The following is a 19,886-nucleotide window of genomic DNA, read 5'->3' as shown; positions in this document are numbered from 1 at the left end:
ATGGTGGTAGAGGGTGCCTTCTTTAGTGATTCAGCGATTATACCAACTCCTCCAATGTTGTTGGAGTTACATAGGGCTACAGAAAACACCACCGCCTCAGCTGCTGCTTCACCACCATTATGGACGGCTTACTCTCAGTGGCCCTTATATACCCAACAACAACACAACACAACACCTCTCGTGACATACGTAATGACTTATTTTATTCATTCTAGAGTATATTCCATGTTTCTATGTTATTAATATTGTTTATGTCATATTAGTTGAGTTGTGATAGATAAATAAGCCGTAGAGTTGATATTAGTGTCATATTCTCCAACAATAAACACGCCATCCCTCCCTCACACAAACAAGTCTTCAATAAGTACAAAAGAAAGGAGGAACACTGCAATAAGCCTGTTAGCCCATACTAGGCCAGTCCTTCACAAATCCAACCCACTAACAGAACAAATGCTACCCAAGCAATAAGCTCAGGTGCAAGTCTGACTCAAATCCAACCCCTCTCACTCATATATTTATCCAACCTAAATTTGAAACTACCCAATGTTTTAGCTTTGATCACCCTACTTGGCAGACCGTTCCACTCATCAACTACCCCTATTACCAATGTTCCTTTATACATTTTATTAGTGCTTTACATTTATTTGGCATTCTTTTCTGCATGTAAATCTATATTTATACTAGGGAAGTGACCCCTGAAGTGACCTAGAGTCCTTATGGAGGGGGATTCCCCTTCCAAACAATAACTTCTCTTCCCTCTCTCCTCCTCCCTGTCTTCCATTCAACAACAGCCTTCAATAAAGGTAACTGTCATGTTGAATGTTCATTCTTTTGTGCATGTAAATCTATCTTTTAGGTAAAAAACAAAAAAATTGTTGTTGATACTTCTGGGTGTCTGGAACGAATTAATTGAATTTACATTATTTCTTATGGGGAAAATTGATTCGAAAATAGTCTATTTCGATAATAGTCCCACTTCCAGGAACGGATTAAGGACGATAATTGAGGGACCACTGTATTTCCATATCAACAAGCAATGACAACTATAATGTAATAAATAGAAAACTTGATTTTTTTTTTAGTTTTAACAAATTAGAGCTTCAACAAATTTTGGCTGACTTTTTTTGTAGGTCTAATGAACATCACCTTATTTCTCCCCACATGTTCTACAGTTCAATTTAGAAATTTTCTGATTAGGCTCTGTTTTCACAAAGGTAACTACCATCTTAATCGACAGTCAACTGTATTTTTTAATATATAGTAATATAATAACAATATAATTTCTTTTATTATTATTAACACATCGGCCATTTCCCACTAAGGTAGGGTGACCCGAAAATACAAATAAAAAATAATTGGCTAATTAAATTTGGTGTAAAAAATAAATTTTCTTCTGGATGTAATTCTGCCTAGTGTTCTATACTACTTGAGTCGTGGAAGAACCTAAAGTATTTACCAAGATCAACTGACAACATATGACTAGGAATGAAAAATAATGACTTGAAAAATATGATGTTGAAAGTATGCAGATAAGACATATGCACTTTTCAAGATATTTATTAAGAATAAATATATGCCTTTTAAAAGTGCATATGTGTCTTGATCTTTGTGGAAAAATACCGATACTGTGGCTCCTCTATTGTAACTATAAAATGCAAAGCTACGTTATTCAGGATTTACGCTAAACTTCAATTAAGTTAAAATGAAAAGTTAAAGGAACATAAACATCATACTGTAGCTACCACAAAAATTATCATGACTTACAAAAAAAGAGACTGTAATATGCCTGATAGAGGTGATAATATATCATGTATGCCTCATAAGCTGGGCCCATAGATGGTAGAGAATGCATAAGAGTAAACAAAATGTGAATAGTAACATTAATTAGAGAAAATAAATAATAATAAATTACAGTATCTCTAAACACTATGTAGCACTGTGACCTCCCTGTTACTTGAACTAATGCATGTGCATGGGTGTGAAAACTGTATGAAATTCCTAACAACAGAAACTAGATGCCTCTCCTAATCAAAGGGAAAATCTGAATAAGATACATTTTCCAAATTAAAAATTAGGAACTTTTACTTTTATTCAGAAAATTCTTAATTACAGATGTAATTTACAAAGCTAAAATTATCTTATAATGAATATTAAAAAAATGTAAATAAGAGAGCTTTCACTATGAAAAACACAACTGTACTGTAATGTATTGTTAACATTTTAAAGTAAAGAGCATGTATAGTACAGCTGATTCATATTTCTTACCATATTGTCAAAAAATGATGCTATAAAAATTAAACCCAATTTAAAAAAAAGTGTTCTCTCACCTTTTCAATGATGCATTCTCAAAAAATTATAGTGGAAGGCATTTACTGCTGTACTATATTTTGTCTTCAATACTTTTTTTATTGATGTTTCAGTTTGCTTTATTTTTTCTTTGTTTCTTTTTTTGAATTTTTACTTCCCTGACTAGATTTCTTATAGATGGGGTTGCAAGCAGTAAAACAAGATGCTTTGTCTTCCTCTAAGCTGCCATACTGTGTTGCAGCTCCTCGACTGAGGACGTACTTACTGCACTCCGGACATTCTCTTTCTCGATACATTTTCTGGTGACAATCCCTACAGTGTGGTAGCTGCTCTTCTTGAGCTTCAAAGGCACATGCTTCACAATCTATGCACTGACTTTGTGAGAAAACATTTGAGTCATCACCCTGGAAACTGAGGTCTAGTAGATCTACTGACTGGGCTCGAGAAGAATCCTGCTTAAAATAAGAGTTATCTGAAGTATATATATGCACTGAGTTATGTGAAAGTCTAGGAGGGAGAGTGCTGAAGTGGGAGACAATGCGCTTACCTGACTGGCGTGATGACACTCTGTTGGGCGGGGGTGGTGGTGCAGTGCCAGGAGGCTAAAGAGAAATTAAATAAAAATACTTATACTGCATGTAGGTAGTAGGCTGGTAGACAGCAACCACCCCTGGAGGTACTACCGTCTTGCCAAGTGAGCGTAAAATGAAAGCCTGTATTTGTTTTACATGATGGTAGGATTGCTGGTGTCTTTTTTCTGTCTCAAAAACATGCAAGATTTCAGGTACATCTTGCTACTTCTTACACTTAGGTCACACTACACATACATGAACGAGCATGTACATACACACCCCTCTGGGTTTTCTTCTATTTTCTTTCTAGTTCATGTTCTTGTTAATTTCCTCTTATCTCCATGGGGAAGTGGAACAGAATTCTTCCTCCGTAAGCCATGCGTGTTGTAAGAGGCGACTAAAATGCCGGGAGCAAGGGGATAGTAACCCCTTCTCCTGTACAAATTACTAAATTTAAAAAGAAAAACTTTCATTTTTCTTTTTGGGCCACCCTGCCTTAGTGGGATACGTCTGGTTTGTTGAAAGAAAAGAAGACTTATACTGCATAAACTTAAAATTACTGTACAGCCTCTCCTCACTTAACGACGGAGTTCCATGCCTAAGACCACATCGTTAAACGAATTTGTCATTAAGTGAGAAGCATACTATAATGGTAGTGAGTCTGTGTCAACCATCTTTGATATTGTTTTAATGTCACCTTTGCATCATTTATAACATTTCTGGTATATTCTTAAATATTCATTCAGTAGTGTACTGTATATTAAAATAAACAGAATAGAGGAAATCAGCTCTAATATACATTATTTAGGTATGAATATTGATCAGAGAGCCCATCGTAAGTCCAAGGCATTGGTAAACGAGTACGTCACTAAGTGAGGAGAGGCCGTACTTATAAATCTGAATATCCCAAGACTTCTTAATAACTGTTAAAATAATTTCCAAAAATCAATCCTTTTTTCTTTGGCAAGGATTAATGCTAAGCAAGCAAAACTTTAATTCATTATAGCTGTAGCAACAATCACAAAACAATTTTTTTCTTTCAACAAACTGGCCGTATCCCACCAAGGCAGGGTGGCCCAAAAAGAAAAACGAAAGTTTCTCTTTTTAAATTTAGTAATTTATACAGAAGAAGGGGTTACCAGCCCCTTGCTCCCAGCATTTTAGTCGCCTCGTACAACACGCATGGTTTATGGAGGAAGAATTCTGCTCCACTTCCCCATGGAGATAAGAGGAAATAAACAAGAACAAGAACTAGAAAGAAAATAGAAGAAAACCCAGAGGGGTGTGTATATATATGCTTGTACATGTATGTGTAGTGTGACCTAAGTGTAAGTAGAAGTAGCAAGATGTACCTGTATTCTTGCATATTTATGAGACAGACAAAAGACACCAGCAATCCTACCATCATGTAAAACAATTACAGGCTTTCGTTTTACACTCACTTGGCAGGACGGTAGTATCTCCCTGGGTGGTTGCTGTCTACCAACCTACTACCTACACGCAAAACAAATATTTATCTGAAATACTGCATTTCAATAATGAAAAATAATAAAAATGAAAATGCTGACCATATGAAACTGTCGTATCTGAGCGCCTCTGCAAATACAGTGATTATGTATGAGTAATGGTGAAAGTTTTTCCTTCCTGTTTGGGTTTTTCTTTCTTTTTGGATCACCCTGCCTCGGTGGGAAAGGGCTGACATGTTTATTGAAAGATTTAGAGGTAAGACAGAGAGCAGGATTGCAGATGAGCAAGGAGGCTTTAGAATGGGTAATGGATGTGCAGATCAAGTGTTTACATTGAAGCATATAAGTGAACAATATTTAGATAAAGGAAGGAAAGTTTTCATTGCATTTATGGATTTAGAAGAGGCATATGATAAGGTAGATAGGGAAGCAATGTGGCAGATGTTGCAAGTGCATGGAATAGGTACTAAGTTACTAAATACTTCAAAGAGTTTTTACAAGGATAGCGAGGCTCAGGTTAGGGGGTGTGTAGAAGAGAGGGAGATTACTTTCCAGTAAAAGTAGGTCCTAGACAGGGATGTGTAATGTCACCACAGCTGTTTAACATATTTATAGATGGTTGTAAAAGAAGTAAATGCTAAGGTGTTGGGAGAGGGGTCAGATTAAATTATGGGAGATTAAATACAAAATGAGAGTTGACACAGTTACTTTTTGCTGATGATACTGTGGTTTTGGAAGATTCTCAAGAGAAGTTGCAAAGGTGAGTGGACGAGTTTGGGAGGGTGTGTAAAGGAAGAAAGTTGAAAGTGAACATAGATAAGAGTAAGGTGATGAGGGTATCAAATGAGTTAGGTAAAGAAAAAATAGATATCACATTGGAGGGAGGGAGTATGGAAGAAGTGAATGTCTTCAGATATTTGGGAGCAGACTTGTCAGTAGATGAGTTTATGAAGGATGAAGTTAATCACAGAGCTGATGAAGAAAAAAAGGCGAGTGGTGCACTGTGGTATCTGTGGAGACAAAAAACGTTATTCAAGGAGGCAAACAGGGAAATGTATGAGAGTATAGTGGTACTAACACTCCTATATGGGTGTGAAGCATGGGTTATAAATGCTGCAACTAGGAGGAGGCTGGAGGCAGTGGAGTTGTCATGTCTTGGAAATTAGGAGGTTGTATGGATTTACTAAAAGTATTATTCAGAGGGCTGAAGAGGGGTTGCTGAAGTGGTTTGGTCATTTAGAGAGGATGGAGCAAAATAGGATGACCTGGAGGTGTATAAATCTGTAGTGGAGGGAAGGAGGGATAGGGGTCATCCTAGGAAAAGACAGATGGGGGAGGGGAGGGGTAAAAGAGGTTTTGTGTGCAAGGGGCTTGGACATGTAACAGGTATGTGTGACTGTGTTGGACAGGAGTGAATGGAGGCAAATAGTTTTTGGAACCTGACAAGCTGGAGTGTGAGCAAGGTAATATTTTGTGAAGGGATTCAGGAAAACCGGTTAGCTGGACTTAGAATCCTGAAGGTAGGAAGTACAATGCCTGCACTTTAAAGAAGGGGGGTTCGGGATATTGGCCGTTTGGAGTGAAATCTATACTGTCATAGCTAAGCACTTCTGCAAAGCCTGTGATTATGTATGAATGATGATGAAAGTGTTGAATGATGATGAAGGTGTTTCTTTTTGGGTCACCCTGCCTCAGTGAAAGACAGCCGAAGTGTCAAACAGAGGGTATGCCTGCATTCTATGCTTGCTCTGATTTCTTCATTTTTCCCTATCTAAGTAAGTGAAAGTTGAGTTTCATACTCCCAGAACCTGGTCTTGAGCTTGGCTCATGTTATTTCTTTTTGCCCACTGAAAATGTTGTTGCTACCTGATTGTAATTTTTCTGAATCTTCCATTGAGGTAACTTTCATACTTGCTTTGATATCATCTGCAAAGGATGATACAATGCTTTGACTAGTGTTTCTATGTTTGCTATGAGGGGAAAAAATAAACAGCAAAGGTGCTAGGACTTTGCCTTGGGGAACTAAACTTTTTATTTTACTGAGACTCAGCTTTGTTGTTTACCATCATTAATGTCTTGTTTGTTAAAAATTTGAATACCGATTTCCTTACTTTTCTTCTTATACCTATTTTATGGGCTAACATTCTATTGTCACATATATCACAGAAAAGACACAAAGGAATAAGAATTCACAGATACTGATAATCTAAAATGGCATGAATTATCACTATTACCTCAGGTTTTAAGGATGCTGAAGGCACAGGCACTGGTCTGCTAGGTGGTGGTGGTGGAGGGGGTTGACTTGGTGGAGGAACACTTGGTCGATTTGGAGGGGGTGGTGGTCGTTCAGAAGGTGGGCGTGTCATAGATCTCGCAATATTCGCCCCCATGCGATGCCCAACAGTGTTAGGGCGAATGGAACCATGATTTGCTGATAGCCCACTTTGAATATTTCTGTGATTATGAGAGAGAGGAAGGGTGCGAGAAGGTAACAAAGAGTCCTCTCCAGGGCAACTATTATTTTGGATATGGAATTCTGGCTCACTTGGAATCCGACATTCTCTCATACTGTTAGTCCGACTTGCAGGTTTACTAGAAGGTGGAGTGCTCCCATTTGGCTGAAACAAAAATGCACTTATTTAATTCAATAATGTATTTGGACTATTTTGAATTTTAACCTATTATGTTGTCTTATCATCACAGGACAAACAGCACTTAAAAAGATAAAATTTCACTTTTCTATAATTTTCCAAGACTGAAATTTAGTTTTCCAAAACAGTGCAAGTCATTAGTAGGGCTTATCTAAAACTCAAGTTTGCACTCTGCCCCACCAAGTATCCCATGAAAAGTTCCCACAGAGACTGCTTGTCTATCCTATATAAATGAGCAATTACAGGTAAAACACTGATCGTTCCCATTTTTATGTGCACTACCTGCCATTTCTGATCTTCTTAAGTTCGGAAGCTCTAAGAAAAAATCAAGCATCAAACAGGAAAACAACTTTGCTAAACTAGCTTGGAAATAAATGATATATACAAAACAAATTCCACTACCTTTTCCAGGGATCACAAATCTTCACCTTCAACTTTCACACTTAATGATCTCCATCAACATGAGGTTTGACTTTAAACTCTCTCCTTTGTTCAATGCAAAACTTTTCTACTGCTTTAACATATCCACATATATACCTACAGGATCTAAGATTTCTTTTACAAATACTTACTTTTTAAATTAATTTGCAACAGTTTTGAACAGGCAGCTGACTGTCCAATCTTATGTTTGTATGAAGGCCAGTTTAAGAAGACATGAACAGTTATGCAAATCAAATTCTACAATAAAAATTAAAAGATTCACTGAAGAAATAGCCTTTTAGCATAGTATTTTTTAAAATTACCTACCCATATTATTGCTCACCTGTAATATTGGCATTTTTGGTGGTAGTGTTGGTTTTGATCCGGTGGGAGGTCTAGGGGGTGCTGGTTTATTTCCAACAGATGGCTTGTTTATTAAAACTGGCTTACTTGGAAGGGCTGGGTGATAACCACTTTCAGAGGGAACCGAAGTGGGCAGCTCTTCCTGCAGTCAAATAATGATGAACGAAGCAACTACAAAGCTATTAATAAAAGCTAAGTACAGTAGAACCTTGATTAACACTTTTTCACTATAACAAGGTTGAAAAACTGAGGCATATTTTCGATGAGCACACACTACTTCTCATTTTGCGTGGAGTATAATTTTATGAGAAATTAGCTAAAAGGCAGTACACACACAGGTTAGCAATTAATAATTTCACTAATTACTCATTTATGTGTTTTTAAAAATCATTTACTTACCTAGGTGTTTTAATACAATTCTTAAATATGTTACTGACTGATAATAAATTATGAAAATTGCTGTAATTAAATGAGAGTAGGTTGGTAGACAGCAACCACCCAGGGAGGTACTACCATCCTGCCAAGTGATTGTAAAACAAAAGCCTGTAATTGTTTTACATGATGGTAGGATTGCTGATGTCTTTTGTCTGTCTCATAAATATGCAAGATTACAGGTATGTCTTGCTACTTCTACTTACACTTAGGTCACACTACACATACATGTACACGTTTATTTATACACACTCATCTGAGTTTTTTTTTTTCCTTTTATATCCATGGGGAAGTGGAATAAGAATCTTTCCTCCGTAAGCCATGTGTGTTGTAAAAGTCAACTAAAATGCCAGGAACAATGGGCTAGTAACCCCTTTTCCTGTAAAGATTACTAAAAAGAATAAGAAGAAGAAAATTGTCAAAGTGGGAAGTATGAATGTGTGTGGATGTTGTGCAAATGATAAGAAAGAGATGATTGTGGATGTTATGAATGAGAAGAAGCTGGATGTCCTGGCTTTAAGTGAAATGAAGCTGAAGGGGGTGGGAGAGTTTCAATGGAGAGGAATAAATGGGATTAGGTCAGGGGTTTCAAATAGAGTTAGAGCTAAAGAAGGAGTAACAATAATGTTGAAGGATAAGCTATGGCAGGAAAAGAGGGACTATAAATGTATTAATTCAAGGATTACGTGGAGTAAAATAAAGATTGGATGTGAAAAGTGGGTTATAATAAGCGTCTATGCACCTGGAGAAGAAAGAAGTGTAGAGGAGAGAGAGAGATTTTGGGAAATGTTGAGTGAATGTGTGGGGAGCTTTGAATCAAGTGTGAGAGTAATGGTGGTTGGGGATTTCAATGCTGAAGTGGGTAAAAATGTTATGGAGGGAGTAGTAGGTAAATTTGGGGTGCCAGGGGTAAATGTAAATGGGGAGCCTTTAATTGAGCTATGTGTAGAAAGAGATTTGGTAATAAGTAATACATATTTTATGAAAAAGAGGATAAATAAATATACAAGGTATGATGTAGCACGTAATGAAAGTAGTTTGTTAGATTATGTATTGGTGGATAAAAGGTTGATGGGTAGGCTCCAGGATATACATGTTTATAGAGGGGCAACTGATACATCGGATCATTATTTAGTTGTAGCTACAGTTAGAGTAAGAGGTAGATGGGAAAAGAGGAAGGTGGCAACAACAAGTAAGAGGGAGGTGAAAGTGTATAAACTAAGGGAGGAGGAAGTTCGGGCGAGATATAAGCGACTGTTGGCAGAAAGGTGGGCTAGTGCAAAGATGAGTAGTGGGGGGAGTTGAAGAGGGTTGGAATAGTTTTAAAAATGCAGTATTAGAATGTGGGGCAGAAGTTTGTGGTTATAGGAGGGTGGGGGCAGGAGGAAAGAGGAGTGATTGGTGGAATGATGAAGTAAAGGGTGTGATAAAAGAGAAAAAGTTAGCTTATGAGAGGTTTTTACAAAGCAGAAGTGTTATAAGAAGAGCAGAGTATATGAAGAGTAAAAGAAAGGTGAAGAGAGTGGTGAGAGAGTGCAAAAGGAGAGCAGATGATAGAGTGGGAGAGGCACTGTCAAGAAATTTTAATGAAAATAAGAAAAATTTTTGGAGTTAAACAAGTTAAGAAAGCCTAGGGAAAGTATGGATTTGTCAGTTAAAAACAGAGTAGGGGAGTTAGTAGATGGGGAGAGGGAGGTATTAGGTAGATGGCGAGAATATTTTGAGGAACTTTTAAATGTTGAAGAAGAAAGGGAGGCGGTAATTTCATGCACTGGTCAGGGAGGTATACCATCTTTTAGGAATGAAGAAGAGCAGAATGTAAGTGTGGGGGAGGTACGCGAGGCATTACGTAGAATGAAAGGGGGTAAAGCAGCTGGAACTGATGGGATCATGACAGAAATGTTAAAGGCAGGGGGATATATAGTGTTGGAGTGGTTGGTACTTTTGTTTAATAAATGTATGAAAGAGGGGAAGGTACCTAGGGATTGGCAGAGAGCATGTATAGTCCCTTTATATAAAGGGAAAGGGGACAAAAGAGATTGTAAAAATTATAGAGGAATAAGTTTATTGAGTATACCAGGAAAAGTGTACGGTAGGGTTATAACTGAAAGAATTAGAGGTAAGACAGAATGTAGGATTGCGGATGAGCAAGGAGGTTTCAGAGTGGGTAGGGGATGTGTAGATCAAGTGTTTACATTTTAGCATATATGTGAACAGTATTTAGATAAAGATAGGGAAGTTTTTATTGCATTTATGGATTTAGAATAGGCATATGATAGAGTGGATAGAGGAGCAATGTGGCAGATGTTGCAAGTATATGGAATAGGTGGTAAGTTACTAAATGCTGTAAAGAGTTTTTATGAGGATAGTGAGGCTCAGGTTAGGGTGTGTAGAAGAGAGGGAGACTACTTCCCGGTAAAAGTAGGTCTTAGACAGGGATGTGTAATGTCACCATGGTTGTTTAATATATTTATAGATGGGGTTGTAAAAGAAGTAAATGCTAGGGTGTTCGGGAGAGGGGTGGGATTAAATTATGGGGAATCAAATTCAAAATGGGAATTAACACAGTTACTTTTTGCTGATGATACTGTGCTTATGGGAGATTCTAAAGAAAAATTGCAAAGGTTAGTAGATGAGTTTGGGAATGTGTGTAAGGTAGAAAGTTGAAAGTGAACATAGAAAAGAGTAAGGTGATGAGGGTATCAAATGATTTAGATAAACAAAAATTGGATATCAAATTGGGGAGGAGGAGTATGGAAGAAGTGAATGTTTTCAGATACTTGGGAGTTGACGTGTTGGCGGATGGATTTATGAAGGATGAGGTTAATCATAGAATTGATGAGGGAAAAAAGGCGAGTGGTGCATTGAGGTATATGTGGAGTCAAAAAACGTTATCTATGGAGGCAAAGAAGGGAATGTATGAAGGTATAGTAGTACCAACACTCTTATATGGGTGTGAAGCTTGGGTGGTAAATGCAGCAGCGAGGAGACGGTTGGAGGCAGTGGAGATGTCCTGTCTAAGGGCAATGTGTGGTGTAAATATTATGCAGAAAATTCGGAGTGTGGAAATTAGGAAAAGGTGTGGAGTTAATAAAAGTATTAGTCAGAGGGCAGAAGAGGGGTTGTTGAGGTGGTTTGGTCATTTAGAGAGAATGGATCAAAGTAGAATGACATGGAAAGCATATAAATCTATAGGGGAAGGAAGGCGAGGTAGGGGTCGTCCTCGAAAGTTTTGTGGGCAAGGGGCTTGGACTTCCAGCAAGCGTGCATGAGCGTGTTAGATAGGAGTGAATGGAGACGAATGGTACTTGGGACCTGACGATCTGTTGGAGTGTGAGCAGGGTAATATTTAGTGAAGGGATTCAGGGAAACCGGTTATTTTCATATAGTCGGACTTGAGTCCTGGAAATGGGAAGTACAATGCCTGCACTTTAAAGGAGGAGTTTGGGATATTAGCAGTTTGGAGGGATATGTTGTGTATCTTTATACATATATGCTTCTAAACTGTTGTATTCTGAGCGCCTCTGCAAAAACAGTGATTATGTGTGAGTGTGGTGAAAGTGCTGAATGATGATGAAAGCATTTTCTTTTTAGGGATTTTCTTTCTTTTTTGGGTCACCCTGCCTCGGTGGGAGACTGCCGACTTGTTGAAAAAAAAAAAAAATGAAGGGATGACTGTGGCACCCCTATGATAAATGTTTATGTCTGGAGTTCATAGACCATCACAGTATATACCATTTATGTATAAAGTGTTTTACCACAGGAGTCACAGGTTTTAGGTAGTAGGTTGCCAGACAACAACCGCCTACGGAGGTACTACCCTCTTGCCAAGTGAGTGTAAAATGGAAACCTGTAATTGTTTTACATGATGGTAGGATTGCTGATGTCTTTTTTTCTGTCCCATAAATATGCAAGGTTCCAGGTACGCTTTGCTACTTCTACTTACGCTTAGGTCACACTACATATGCATGTACATACAAGTATATATATACGTAGTATATATATATATATTTTTTTAACAAGTCAGCCGTCTCCCACTGAGGCAGGGTGACCCAAAAAGAAAGAAAATCCCCAAAAAAGAAAATACTTTCATCATCATTCAACTCTTTCACTTAACTCATACATAATCACTGTTTTTGCAGAGGTGCTCAGAACACAACAGCTTAGAAGCATATACTTATAAAGATACACAACATATCCCTCCAAACTGCCAATATCCGAAACCCCTCCTTTAGAGTGCAGGCATTGTACTTCCCATTTCCAGGACTCAAGTACGGCTATATAAAAATAACCGGTTTCCCTGAATCCCTTCACTAAATATTACCCTGCTCACACACCAACAGATCGTCAGGTCCCAAATACCATTCGTCTCCATTCACTCCTATCGAACACGCTCATGCACGCCTGCTGGAAGTCCAAGCCCCTCGCCCACAAAACCTCTCTTACCCCTTGCTTCCAACCTTTTCGAGGACGACCCCTACCCCGCCTTCCTTCTCCTACAGATTTAAATGCTCTCCATGTCATTCTACTTTGATCCATTCTCTCTAAATGACCAAACCACCTCAACAACCCCTCTTCAGCCCTCTGACTAATACTTTTGACTCCATACACACACACACACACACACACACACACACACACACACAGGGCCAGGAGTTAGGACTCGACCCCTGCAACCTCAACTAGGTAAGTACACACCCACCCACCCACAGGCTGAGGAAAGTAGGTGGGGAACTCACAAGAAATGATCAAGAGGTATGCGAGGTGTTCAACACAAGATTTAAGGAAGTATTCACAGTGGAGACAGGAAAGACTCTGGGAAGACAGGACAGAGGGGGACACCAACAGGGAATACACCAACAAGTGCTGGATGACATACAAACAACTGAGGAGGAGTTGAAGAAGCTGCTAATTGACCTTGATACCTCAAATTCAATGGGACCGGACATCTCCCCGTGGGTCCTCAGAGAGGGAGCAGAAATACTGTGCGTGCCATTAACCACAATCTTCAACACATCCCTTGAAACTGGGCAACTACCCAAGGTATGGAAGACAGCAAATGTAGTCCCCATATTTAAAAAAGGAGACAGAAAAAAGGCACTAAATTACAGACTAGTGTCACTGACGTGTATGGTATGCAAAGTCATGGAGAAGATTATCAGGAGGAGAGTGGTGGAGCACCTGGAACAAAACAAGATTATAAATGACAACCAGCATGGATTCATGGAAGGCAAATCCTGTGTCACAAACCTTCTGGAGTTTTATGACAAAGTTACAGAAGTAAGACACGAGAGAGAGGGGTGGGTTGATTGCATTTTCATGGACTGCAAGAAGGCCTTCGACACAGTTCCTCACAAGAGATTAGTGCAGAAACTAGAGGATCAGGTGCGTATAACAAGAAGGGCACTGCAGTGGATCAGAGAATACCCGACAGGGAGGCAACAACGAGTAATGGTATGTGATGAGGTATCACAGTGGGCACCTGTGACGAGCAGGGTCCCACAGGGGTCGGTCCTAGGACCAGTGCTATTTTTGGTATATGTGAATGACATGATGGAAGGGATAGAGTCAGAGGTGTCCCTGTTTGCAGATGATGTAAAGTTAATGAGGAGAATTACATCAGACGACGATCAGGCAGGACTTCAAAGAGACCTGGACAGGCTGGACACGTAGTCCAGCAACTGGCTTCTCAACCCTGCCAAGTGCAAGTCATGAAGATCGGAGAAGGGCAAAGAAGACCGCAGACAGAGTATCGGCTAAGTGGTCAAGGACTGCAAACCTCTCTCAAGGAGAAAGATCTTGGGGTGACCATAACACCGAGCACGTCTCCGGAGGCACACATCAACCAGATAACTGCCGCAGCATATGGGCGCCTGGCAAACCTGAGAATAGCGTTCCAACACCTTAGTAAGGAATTGTTCAAGGCACTGTACACTGTGTACGTCAGGCCCATACTGGAGTGTGCAGCACCAGTTTGGAACCCACACCTGGTCAAGCACGTCGAGAAATTAGAGAAAGTACAAAGGTTTGCAACAAGGCTAGTTCCAGAGCTCAGGAGAATGTCCTACGAAGAAAGGTTGAGGGAAATCGAACTGACGACACTGGAGGACAGGAGGGTCAGGGGAGACATGATAACGATATACAAAATACTGCGTGGAATAGATAAGGTGGATAGAGACATGATATTCCAAAGAGGGGACACAGAAACAAGAGGTCACAATTGGAAGATGAAGACTCAGACAAGTCACAGGGATGTTAGGAAGTATTTCTTCAGCAATAGAGTAGTCATGAAGTGGAATAGCCTAGCAAGAGATGTAGTGGAGGCAGGAACCATACATAGCTTTAAGACAAGATATGACATGGCTCAGGAAGCAGAGAGAGAGAGGACCTAGTAGCAATCAGTGAAGAGGCGGGGCTAGGAGCTGAGTCTCGACCCCTGCAACCACAATTAGGCGAGTACACACACCCACCCCCACCAACCCACCCACCCTCTGGGTTTTCTTCTATTTTCTTACTAGTTCTTTTTCTTGTTTATTTCCACTTATCTCCATGGGGAAGTGGAACAGAATTCTTCCTCTCAAAGCCATGCATGTTGTCAGAGGCGACTAAAATGCTGGGAGCATGGGGCTAGTAACCCCTTCTCCTGTATATACTATTAATAAATTTAAAAAAAGAGAAACTTCCATCTTTCTTTATGGGCCACCCTGCCTTGGTGGGATATGGCTGGTTTGTTGAAAGAAAAAAAGGAGTCATAGGTCTAACAGATGTGACCTAATTAGCTGTTTCCTGCATACCACTCAATACATGTATTGTTTTCACATCTTTTGCCTTATCAGGGCTAAAATGCAAGGATACTGGCGATAATGCTGATATATAGAAATATCTGGCATAGCACAGTTTTGAACAGTATGGGTTTTGATATATGGTTTATAAATTTAATATAAATTTTATTTCCCACATTTTATGGCGAACAAGACTATTTCCCTCTGTTGTTCTTACATCATTGTTTACCGTTTCATATTAGCTTTATTTTGCTACAGGTACACATAAATACAGTTACACAAATTATCACACATAGTAAGATGTGTGTAAATTATCTAGGGTAACCCATGGGGGTGCTTGATTTCGATTGTTTGTCTTTGTGTACTGAATGGTTCTTAAGTTTTCTTTAGATTGGCAGTATTTTTGACTGAGTGTCACTCAATTTAGCTGCAATTAAACATTTACTATCACTCATATGTGTCACATCCATAACATAAACTGGACCTGACTGGTCCTAATCTCTTTCTACCCTGTCTCCATGAGCCACACATGCAGCGGATCCAGCTACAGCTGAGAGATAAGATATAGATTTGTGATGGTTTTTCATGCATTTTAAAAATACTTTATGTTTTTGTTTTTAAGTTTCTCCATGGGGGAAGTGGAACAGAATTCTTCCTCCATAAGCCATACGTGTTGTAAGAGGTGACTAAAATGCCAGGAGCAAGGGGCTAGTAATCCCTTCTCCTGTATATATTCCTAAATTTGAAAGGACAAACTTTCATTTTACCTTTTGGGCCACCCTGCCTTGGTGGGATACAGCTGGTTTGTTGAAATAAGAAGTTTTTAAGTTTATTGATTGATTTTAGTGTTTAATAAGAGTATATCTTCTCCATAGGGAAGTGGAACAGAATTCTTCCTCCGTAAGCCATGCGCATCATAAGAGGCGACGAAAATGCCGGGAGCAAGAGGCTAGTAACCCCTTCTCCTGTATACATTACTAAAGTTAAAAAGAGAAACTTTTGTTTTTCTTTTTTGGGCCATCTTGCCTTCGTGGGAAACAGCCTGTTTCTTGAAAGAAGAAGAAAGAGTATATCTGCACTGCTCATGAAGTAATTCACATTGGATGAAATATCAACGTTAAGTGCGAAAGTAGATGACTGTGACTTCATAATGAACAAAGATCCAAATACTGAATGAGGCATTAGAGTTAGGCAGGTGTTACAAAATGATATTCAATGCTATAAAGATATATATGCTGATAAGAAGAAAAAACTGTGCAAACTACACTATTCAACAATTTTTCAGGATAAAAAATGATCATTTTCTTTACCATATGTATGGTGCATTGTAATAAAAATCTTTAGTACTTTTTTTTTTTGTTTTTATCTTTTGTAATTTTTGTGTGTGCAAGAATTTTGTGTGCACTGATTTGGACTAAGCAAACAGCTAAATATTTTTCGCAATCCAATGCATTTAATTGTATTGTTGGAATGCACTACATTAAAACATATTATAGTAATACTTTGATCAGTACGGTATTTTTTTGGCATGCTTAACCATACTATGCAAGGTATTACTGGAAAAACCCAGAGGGACTCTTTAAGATTTATATAGCCTTTACTTCCTTCTAACTACATAATCAGGGCTATAATGAGAGGAAACTAAACTTGTACATATGCGTATACTGTTTGAGGATGCACTAATTTGTCTCGTGTAAATGTATTCAATTGCCAACCAAACAGAGTACTATATGTATATTGACTATTGCAGTAAAATGCTTTCATTAGGCTATATGACACTATTAAAGAAAAGTGACTTATATACAGAAAAGTGACTTATATACAGTCATATTTCATTGTATTCTTTCTGCATTAAAGAAATTCCTGCATGTAGTCTCTCACACTTGCTATCTGCTTAAGTTTTAGCCACCAAGTTTAATTCAGACTTCACAGAACTACTGTTCAGTAGTTTATATAGTAAATATTTCTGAAGAAGGATTTCTTTTGAATAGATTAAAACAAAGCAGTACAGAAGTTACATTCTCATATTAGAGCAATGCTATCCCTTACTTACCACAGGCGGTCTAGGGGGTGCAGGTTTATTAGCAGGGTTGGGAGGCACAGGGAGAGGGCCTCTCGTCAGTCGATCATTTGGAAAAGAAGGTTTCGACGTAGCAGGGGGTGGAGGAGGGGCTGGATTACTCTTACTACTAGGCTGTAGGAGGAATTACTATGTAGCAATAACAACAGTTTTAAAAAAATTCAAAAGCATTTTTGTTTAAAGTATTTTCAGACTCTAAAGTATATGTTTTTATAAGATAACTACCTTAATATAATGCATTACAAATCTTATTGTAAACTGTGTAGCATATTCTTATAACAAAAAACACATTTATCACTGTCCTTTCCCTTTGCCCTAAGTGTCTCCCCTTTGAGCAAGAACCCAGGTAAAACTGCAACTAGCAATTAACTCAAGAGCACCTGTACATAGCACCTCTAAATAGATCCCAGCAAGAGTCACTCTACCGATCATAGATCAACCCTCTCCAATAACAAATTTACTGTAATTATTCCAGTGATGACCTTTAATCCTTTCATTGTCTTGTACACAGATCTACGTTACTGATGCCAAAGTCACTTATGGAGATCTATGTTTCAAGCTGTGAGTGGTAAATTTTGGCCCAGACACAAGAGAATGAATGTGCGGTGAGTAGGCACAGAATAAAAAAAAAAATAAAAAAAAAAAACAGTGTGGGTTCTAACCCCACCCGTAATATGGTTTGTGTGCAATCGTATCAGTACGATTTTGTGAGTCACAGTGCATTATGGGAAAAGCAAACCTCTGATCTTGTGTTTGGTTTAAAAGCGACTCGAGGTGTTTTCTCGGGTGGTTTTATTGGTATCATTTGATACACTGGAAGACACACTATTGAACAGATGATTTTGGATGGTTTCAGGACTTGAAGTAGATTGAAACTGGGCTCAAGGTAGAGGAAAACTTCCAATTTTTATGATTTTCCTAAGGATGGATAAGGGCCTGTCTACAGTCCCCAGTCTGTTTTATGGGTTTTGATTCAATTATTGGGACTCCATAAACCATGACCAATAATTCCTGGTTATAGCTTATTAGAAAACTAATTGGGTAAAGCTGTTATTTTTTTGTGTGATAATGAATTCAAAATGGAGGACAAGTTTAATATATGAGAAGTATGATTTTTTTTAATTTTGTTTAAAACTGACTCAATTACCCACTTTTGTGCACTCTATAGGGTAGTTCTGATAGCTGAATGGGTGGTTTCTTGTGCTCAATTGATAGAATGGAAGGTACACTAGAAAATAGCTAATAATTTTGTTAAGCTTAAAATAGGACTCAAAGTGGGCAAAATCACTGATGCATAAATTGCACCCAGATTGCTAATTTTGTGCCTGTGTAAGTCCACAAATTTTCCATCAAATTTCACACTTTTTGGTGTCATTTCCTTCAGAAAAAGATTCTCTATCAATCCAGAAGAATTAAAAAGAAAAAAAGATACGGTGAGCACTTTTAATTCTAGAGATTCTGACAGTGGAGTCAATAATTAAGAACTTGATGGCAACATTAATATCTGCATTGTTTTGTGCTGACCTCACCACATGACATACTCCAAAGCTAGTAACTTCTGCAGATCAGTTATCTTCTCATAAAGTAAATATGAACTGTAAACTAAATTAAAATAACCCAAACCTTTGGACTAGGTGGTACACTATTATTTTCAGCTGTGTGTTGAGACTCCAACGACACATCCCGTACTGGAACACTTGGTGAAGGTTTTCTTCCTGGAGGTAATAACGGCCCACTTCTGTTTGCTGTTAAAAGGGGAAGGAAATGTTATCTTCATGAGAAATCATAACATACAGTACTTCATGTTCCAACTTTGCTGATACTGAACTATATTTCCATATAATATACTGTGTATTAAAATGTTGACTTACTCTCCTTCAATTCTGGGTGGTAGTTTTGAAAGTGCTGTACCAGAGGCACTTTATGGTTTTCACTAGATTTCAAAATTTGTCAATGTACTTTCTAAAATAAATTATCTAACTCATTTATTTCAATACAATGATACATTTGCACAGGTGAACAGCTCAGTAACTAGTACTGTATCTACTACAATCTATTCACCATATCTACTATAATCTATTCACTGTATCTACAATAATTTATTCACCATAGCTGTATATAATATTAATGAAGAATGTCCCAGTATACTGACAAAGAATATCCCAGTATACTATGTATCAGTGTATGTCCTTAATTTCCCCAAGAAAAGCTCTAGGAAAATGAGTTTCTGAAGTTGTATCCAAGGTTTCAGTAAGTACTATAATATAACTACCAATTGACAAATATAATGATTATAAAATTTCTGTGAATAGCAACAGTGAATTTGGAGTCGGTGAGAAACTGTTACTGGCTGATGAATGTGCCCAGATAATGATGGTGACAACTGTTCTTGTACAGTATCTCTATAGCTAATTACAAGCTATCAAATAACCTTAGTCCAAACAATCTGTATTTAATTAAAGCTAAAAAATCATACCAAACCGAGATATATTGAAAAACTGAAAAATCATATCAAATTCTAACGGCTTCAAATCAAGCAGGAGAAAGCTGGTAGGCCCACATGTGAGAGAATGGGTCTGTGTGCACCATAAAAATAAAATCATGCAGCACGCAGTGCATACTGAGAAAAAAAAAAACTGACCATGTTTTTGGATTAAAACGCCAACTTTGTGGTGTACTTTCGTATAGTATTTATGGTTGTATTCTCATTTTCTTGGTCTCATTTGATAGAATGGAAAACATGTTATAGAACTAGAGGTGATTTTGATTGGTTTTACTATGAAAAGAACCTTGAAATGGAGCTCAAAGTATGG

General features: G+C 38.2%; 1 protein-coding gene across 1 annotated transcript in view; it reads right to left on the bottom strand.

Moving 5' to 3' along the window:
• Positions 1–19,886, bottom strand: part of LOC128690760 (WAS/WASL-interacting protein family member 1-like) — a 169,535-nt gene that overhangs the window by 43,358 nt on the left and 106,291 nt on the right. Inside the window, exons 4-9 of the mRNA XM_070088323.1 lie at positions 18,697–18,818; positions 17,047–17,187; positions 7,760–7,921; positions 6,580–6,963; positions 2,855–2,909; positions 1,765–1,824 (exon numbers count right to left, since the gene is read on the bottom strand). Of these exons, the coding sequence (XP_069944424.1) occupies positions 1,765–1,824; positions 2,855–2,909; positions 6,580–6,963; positions 7,760–7,921; positions 17,047–17,187; positions 18,697–18,818 (924 nt within the window). The remainder of the gene's footprint in view (positions 1–1,764; positions 1,825–2,854; positions 2,910–6,579; positions 6,964–7,759; positions 7,922–17,046; positions 17,188–18,696; positions 18,819–19,886) is intronic.

Source organism: Cherax quadricarinatus, chromosome 24 (assembly GCF_038502225.1).
Source record: "Cherax quadricarinatus isolate ZL_2023a chromosome 24, ASM3850222v1, whole genome shotgun sequence".
Classification (NCBI taxonomy): domain Eukaryota; kingdom Metazoa; phylum Arthropoda; class Malacostraca; order Decapoda; family Parastacidae; genus Cherax; species Cherax quadricarinatus.
This window is presented reverse-complemented; position numbering and strand designations above follow the sequence as displayed.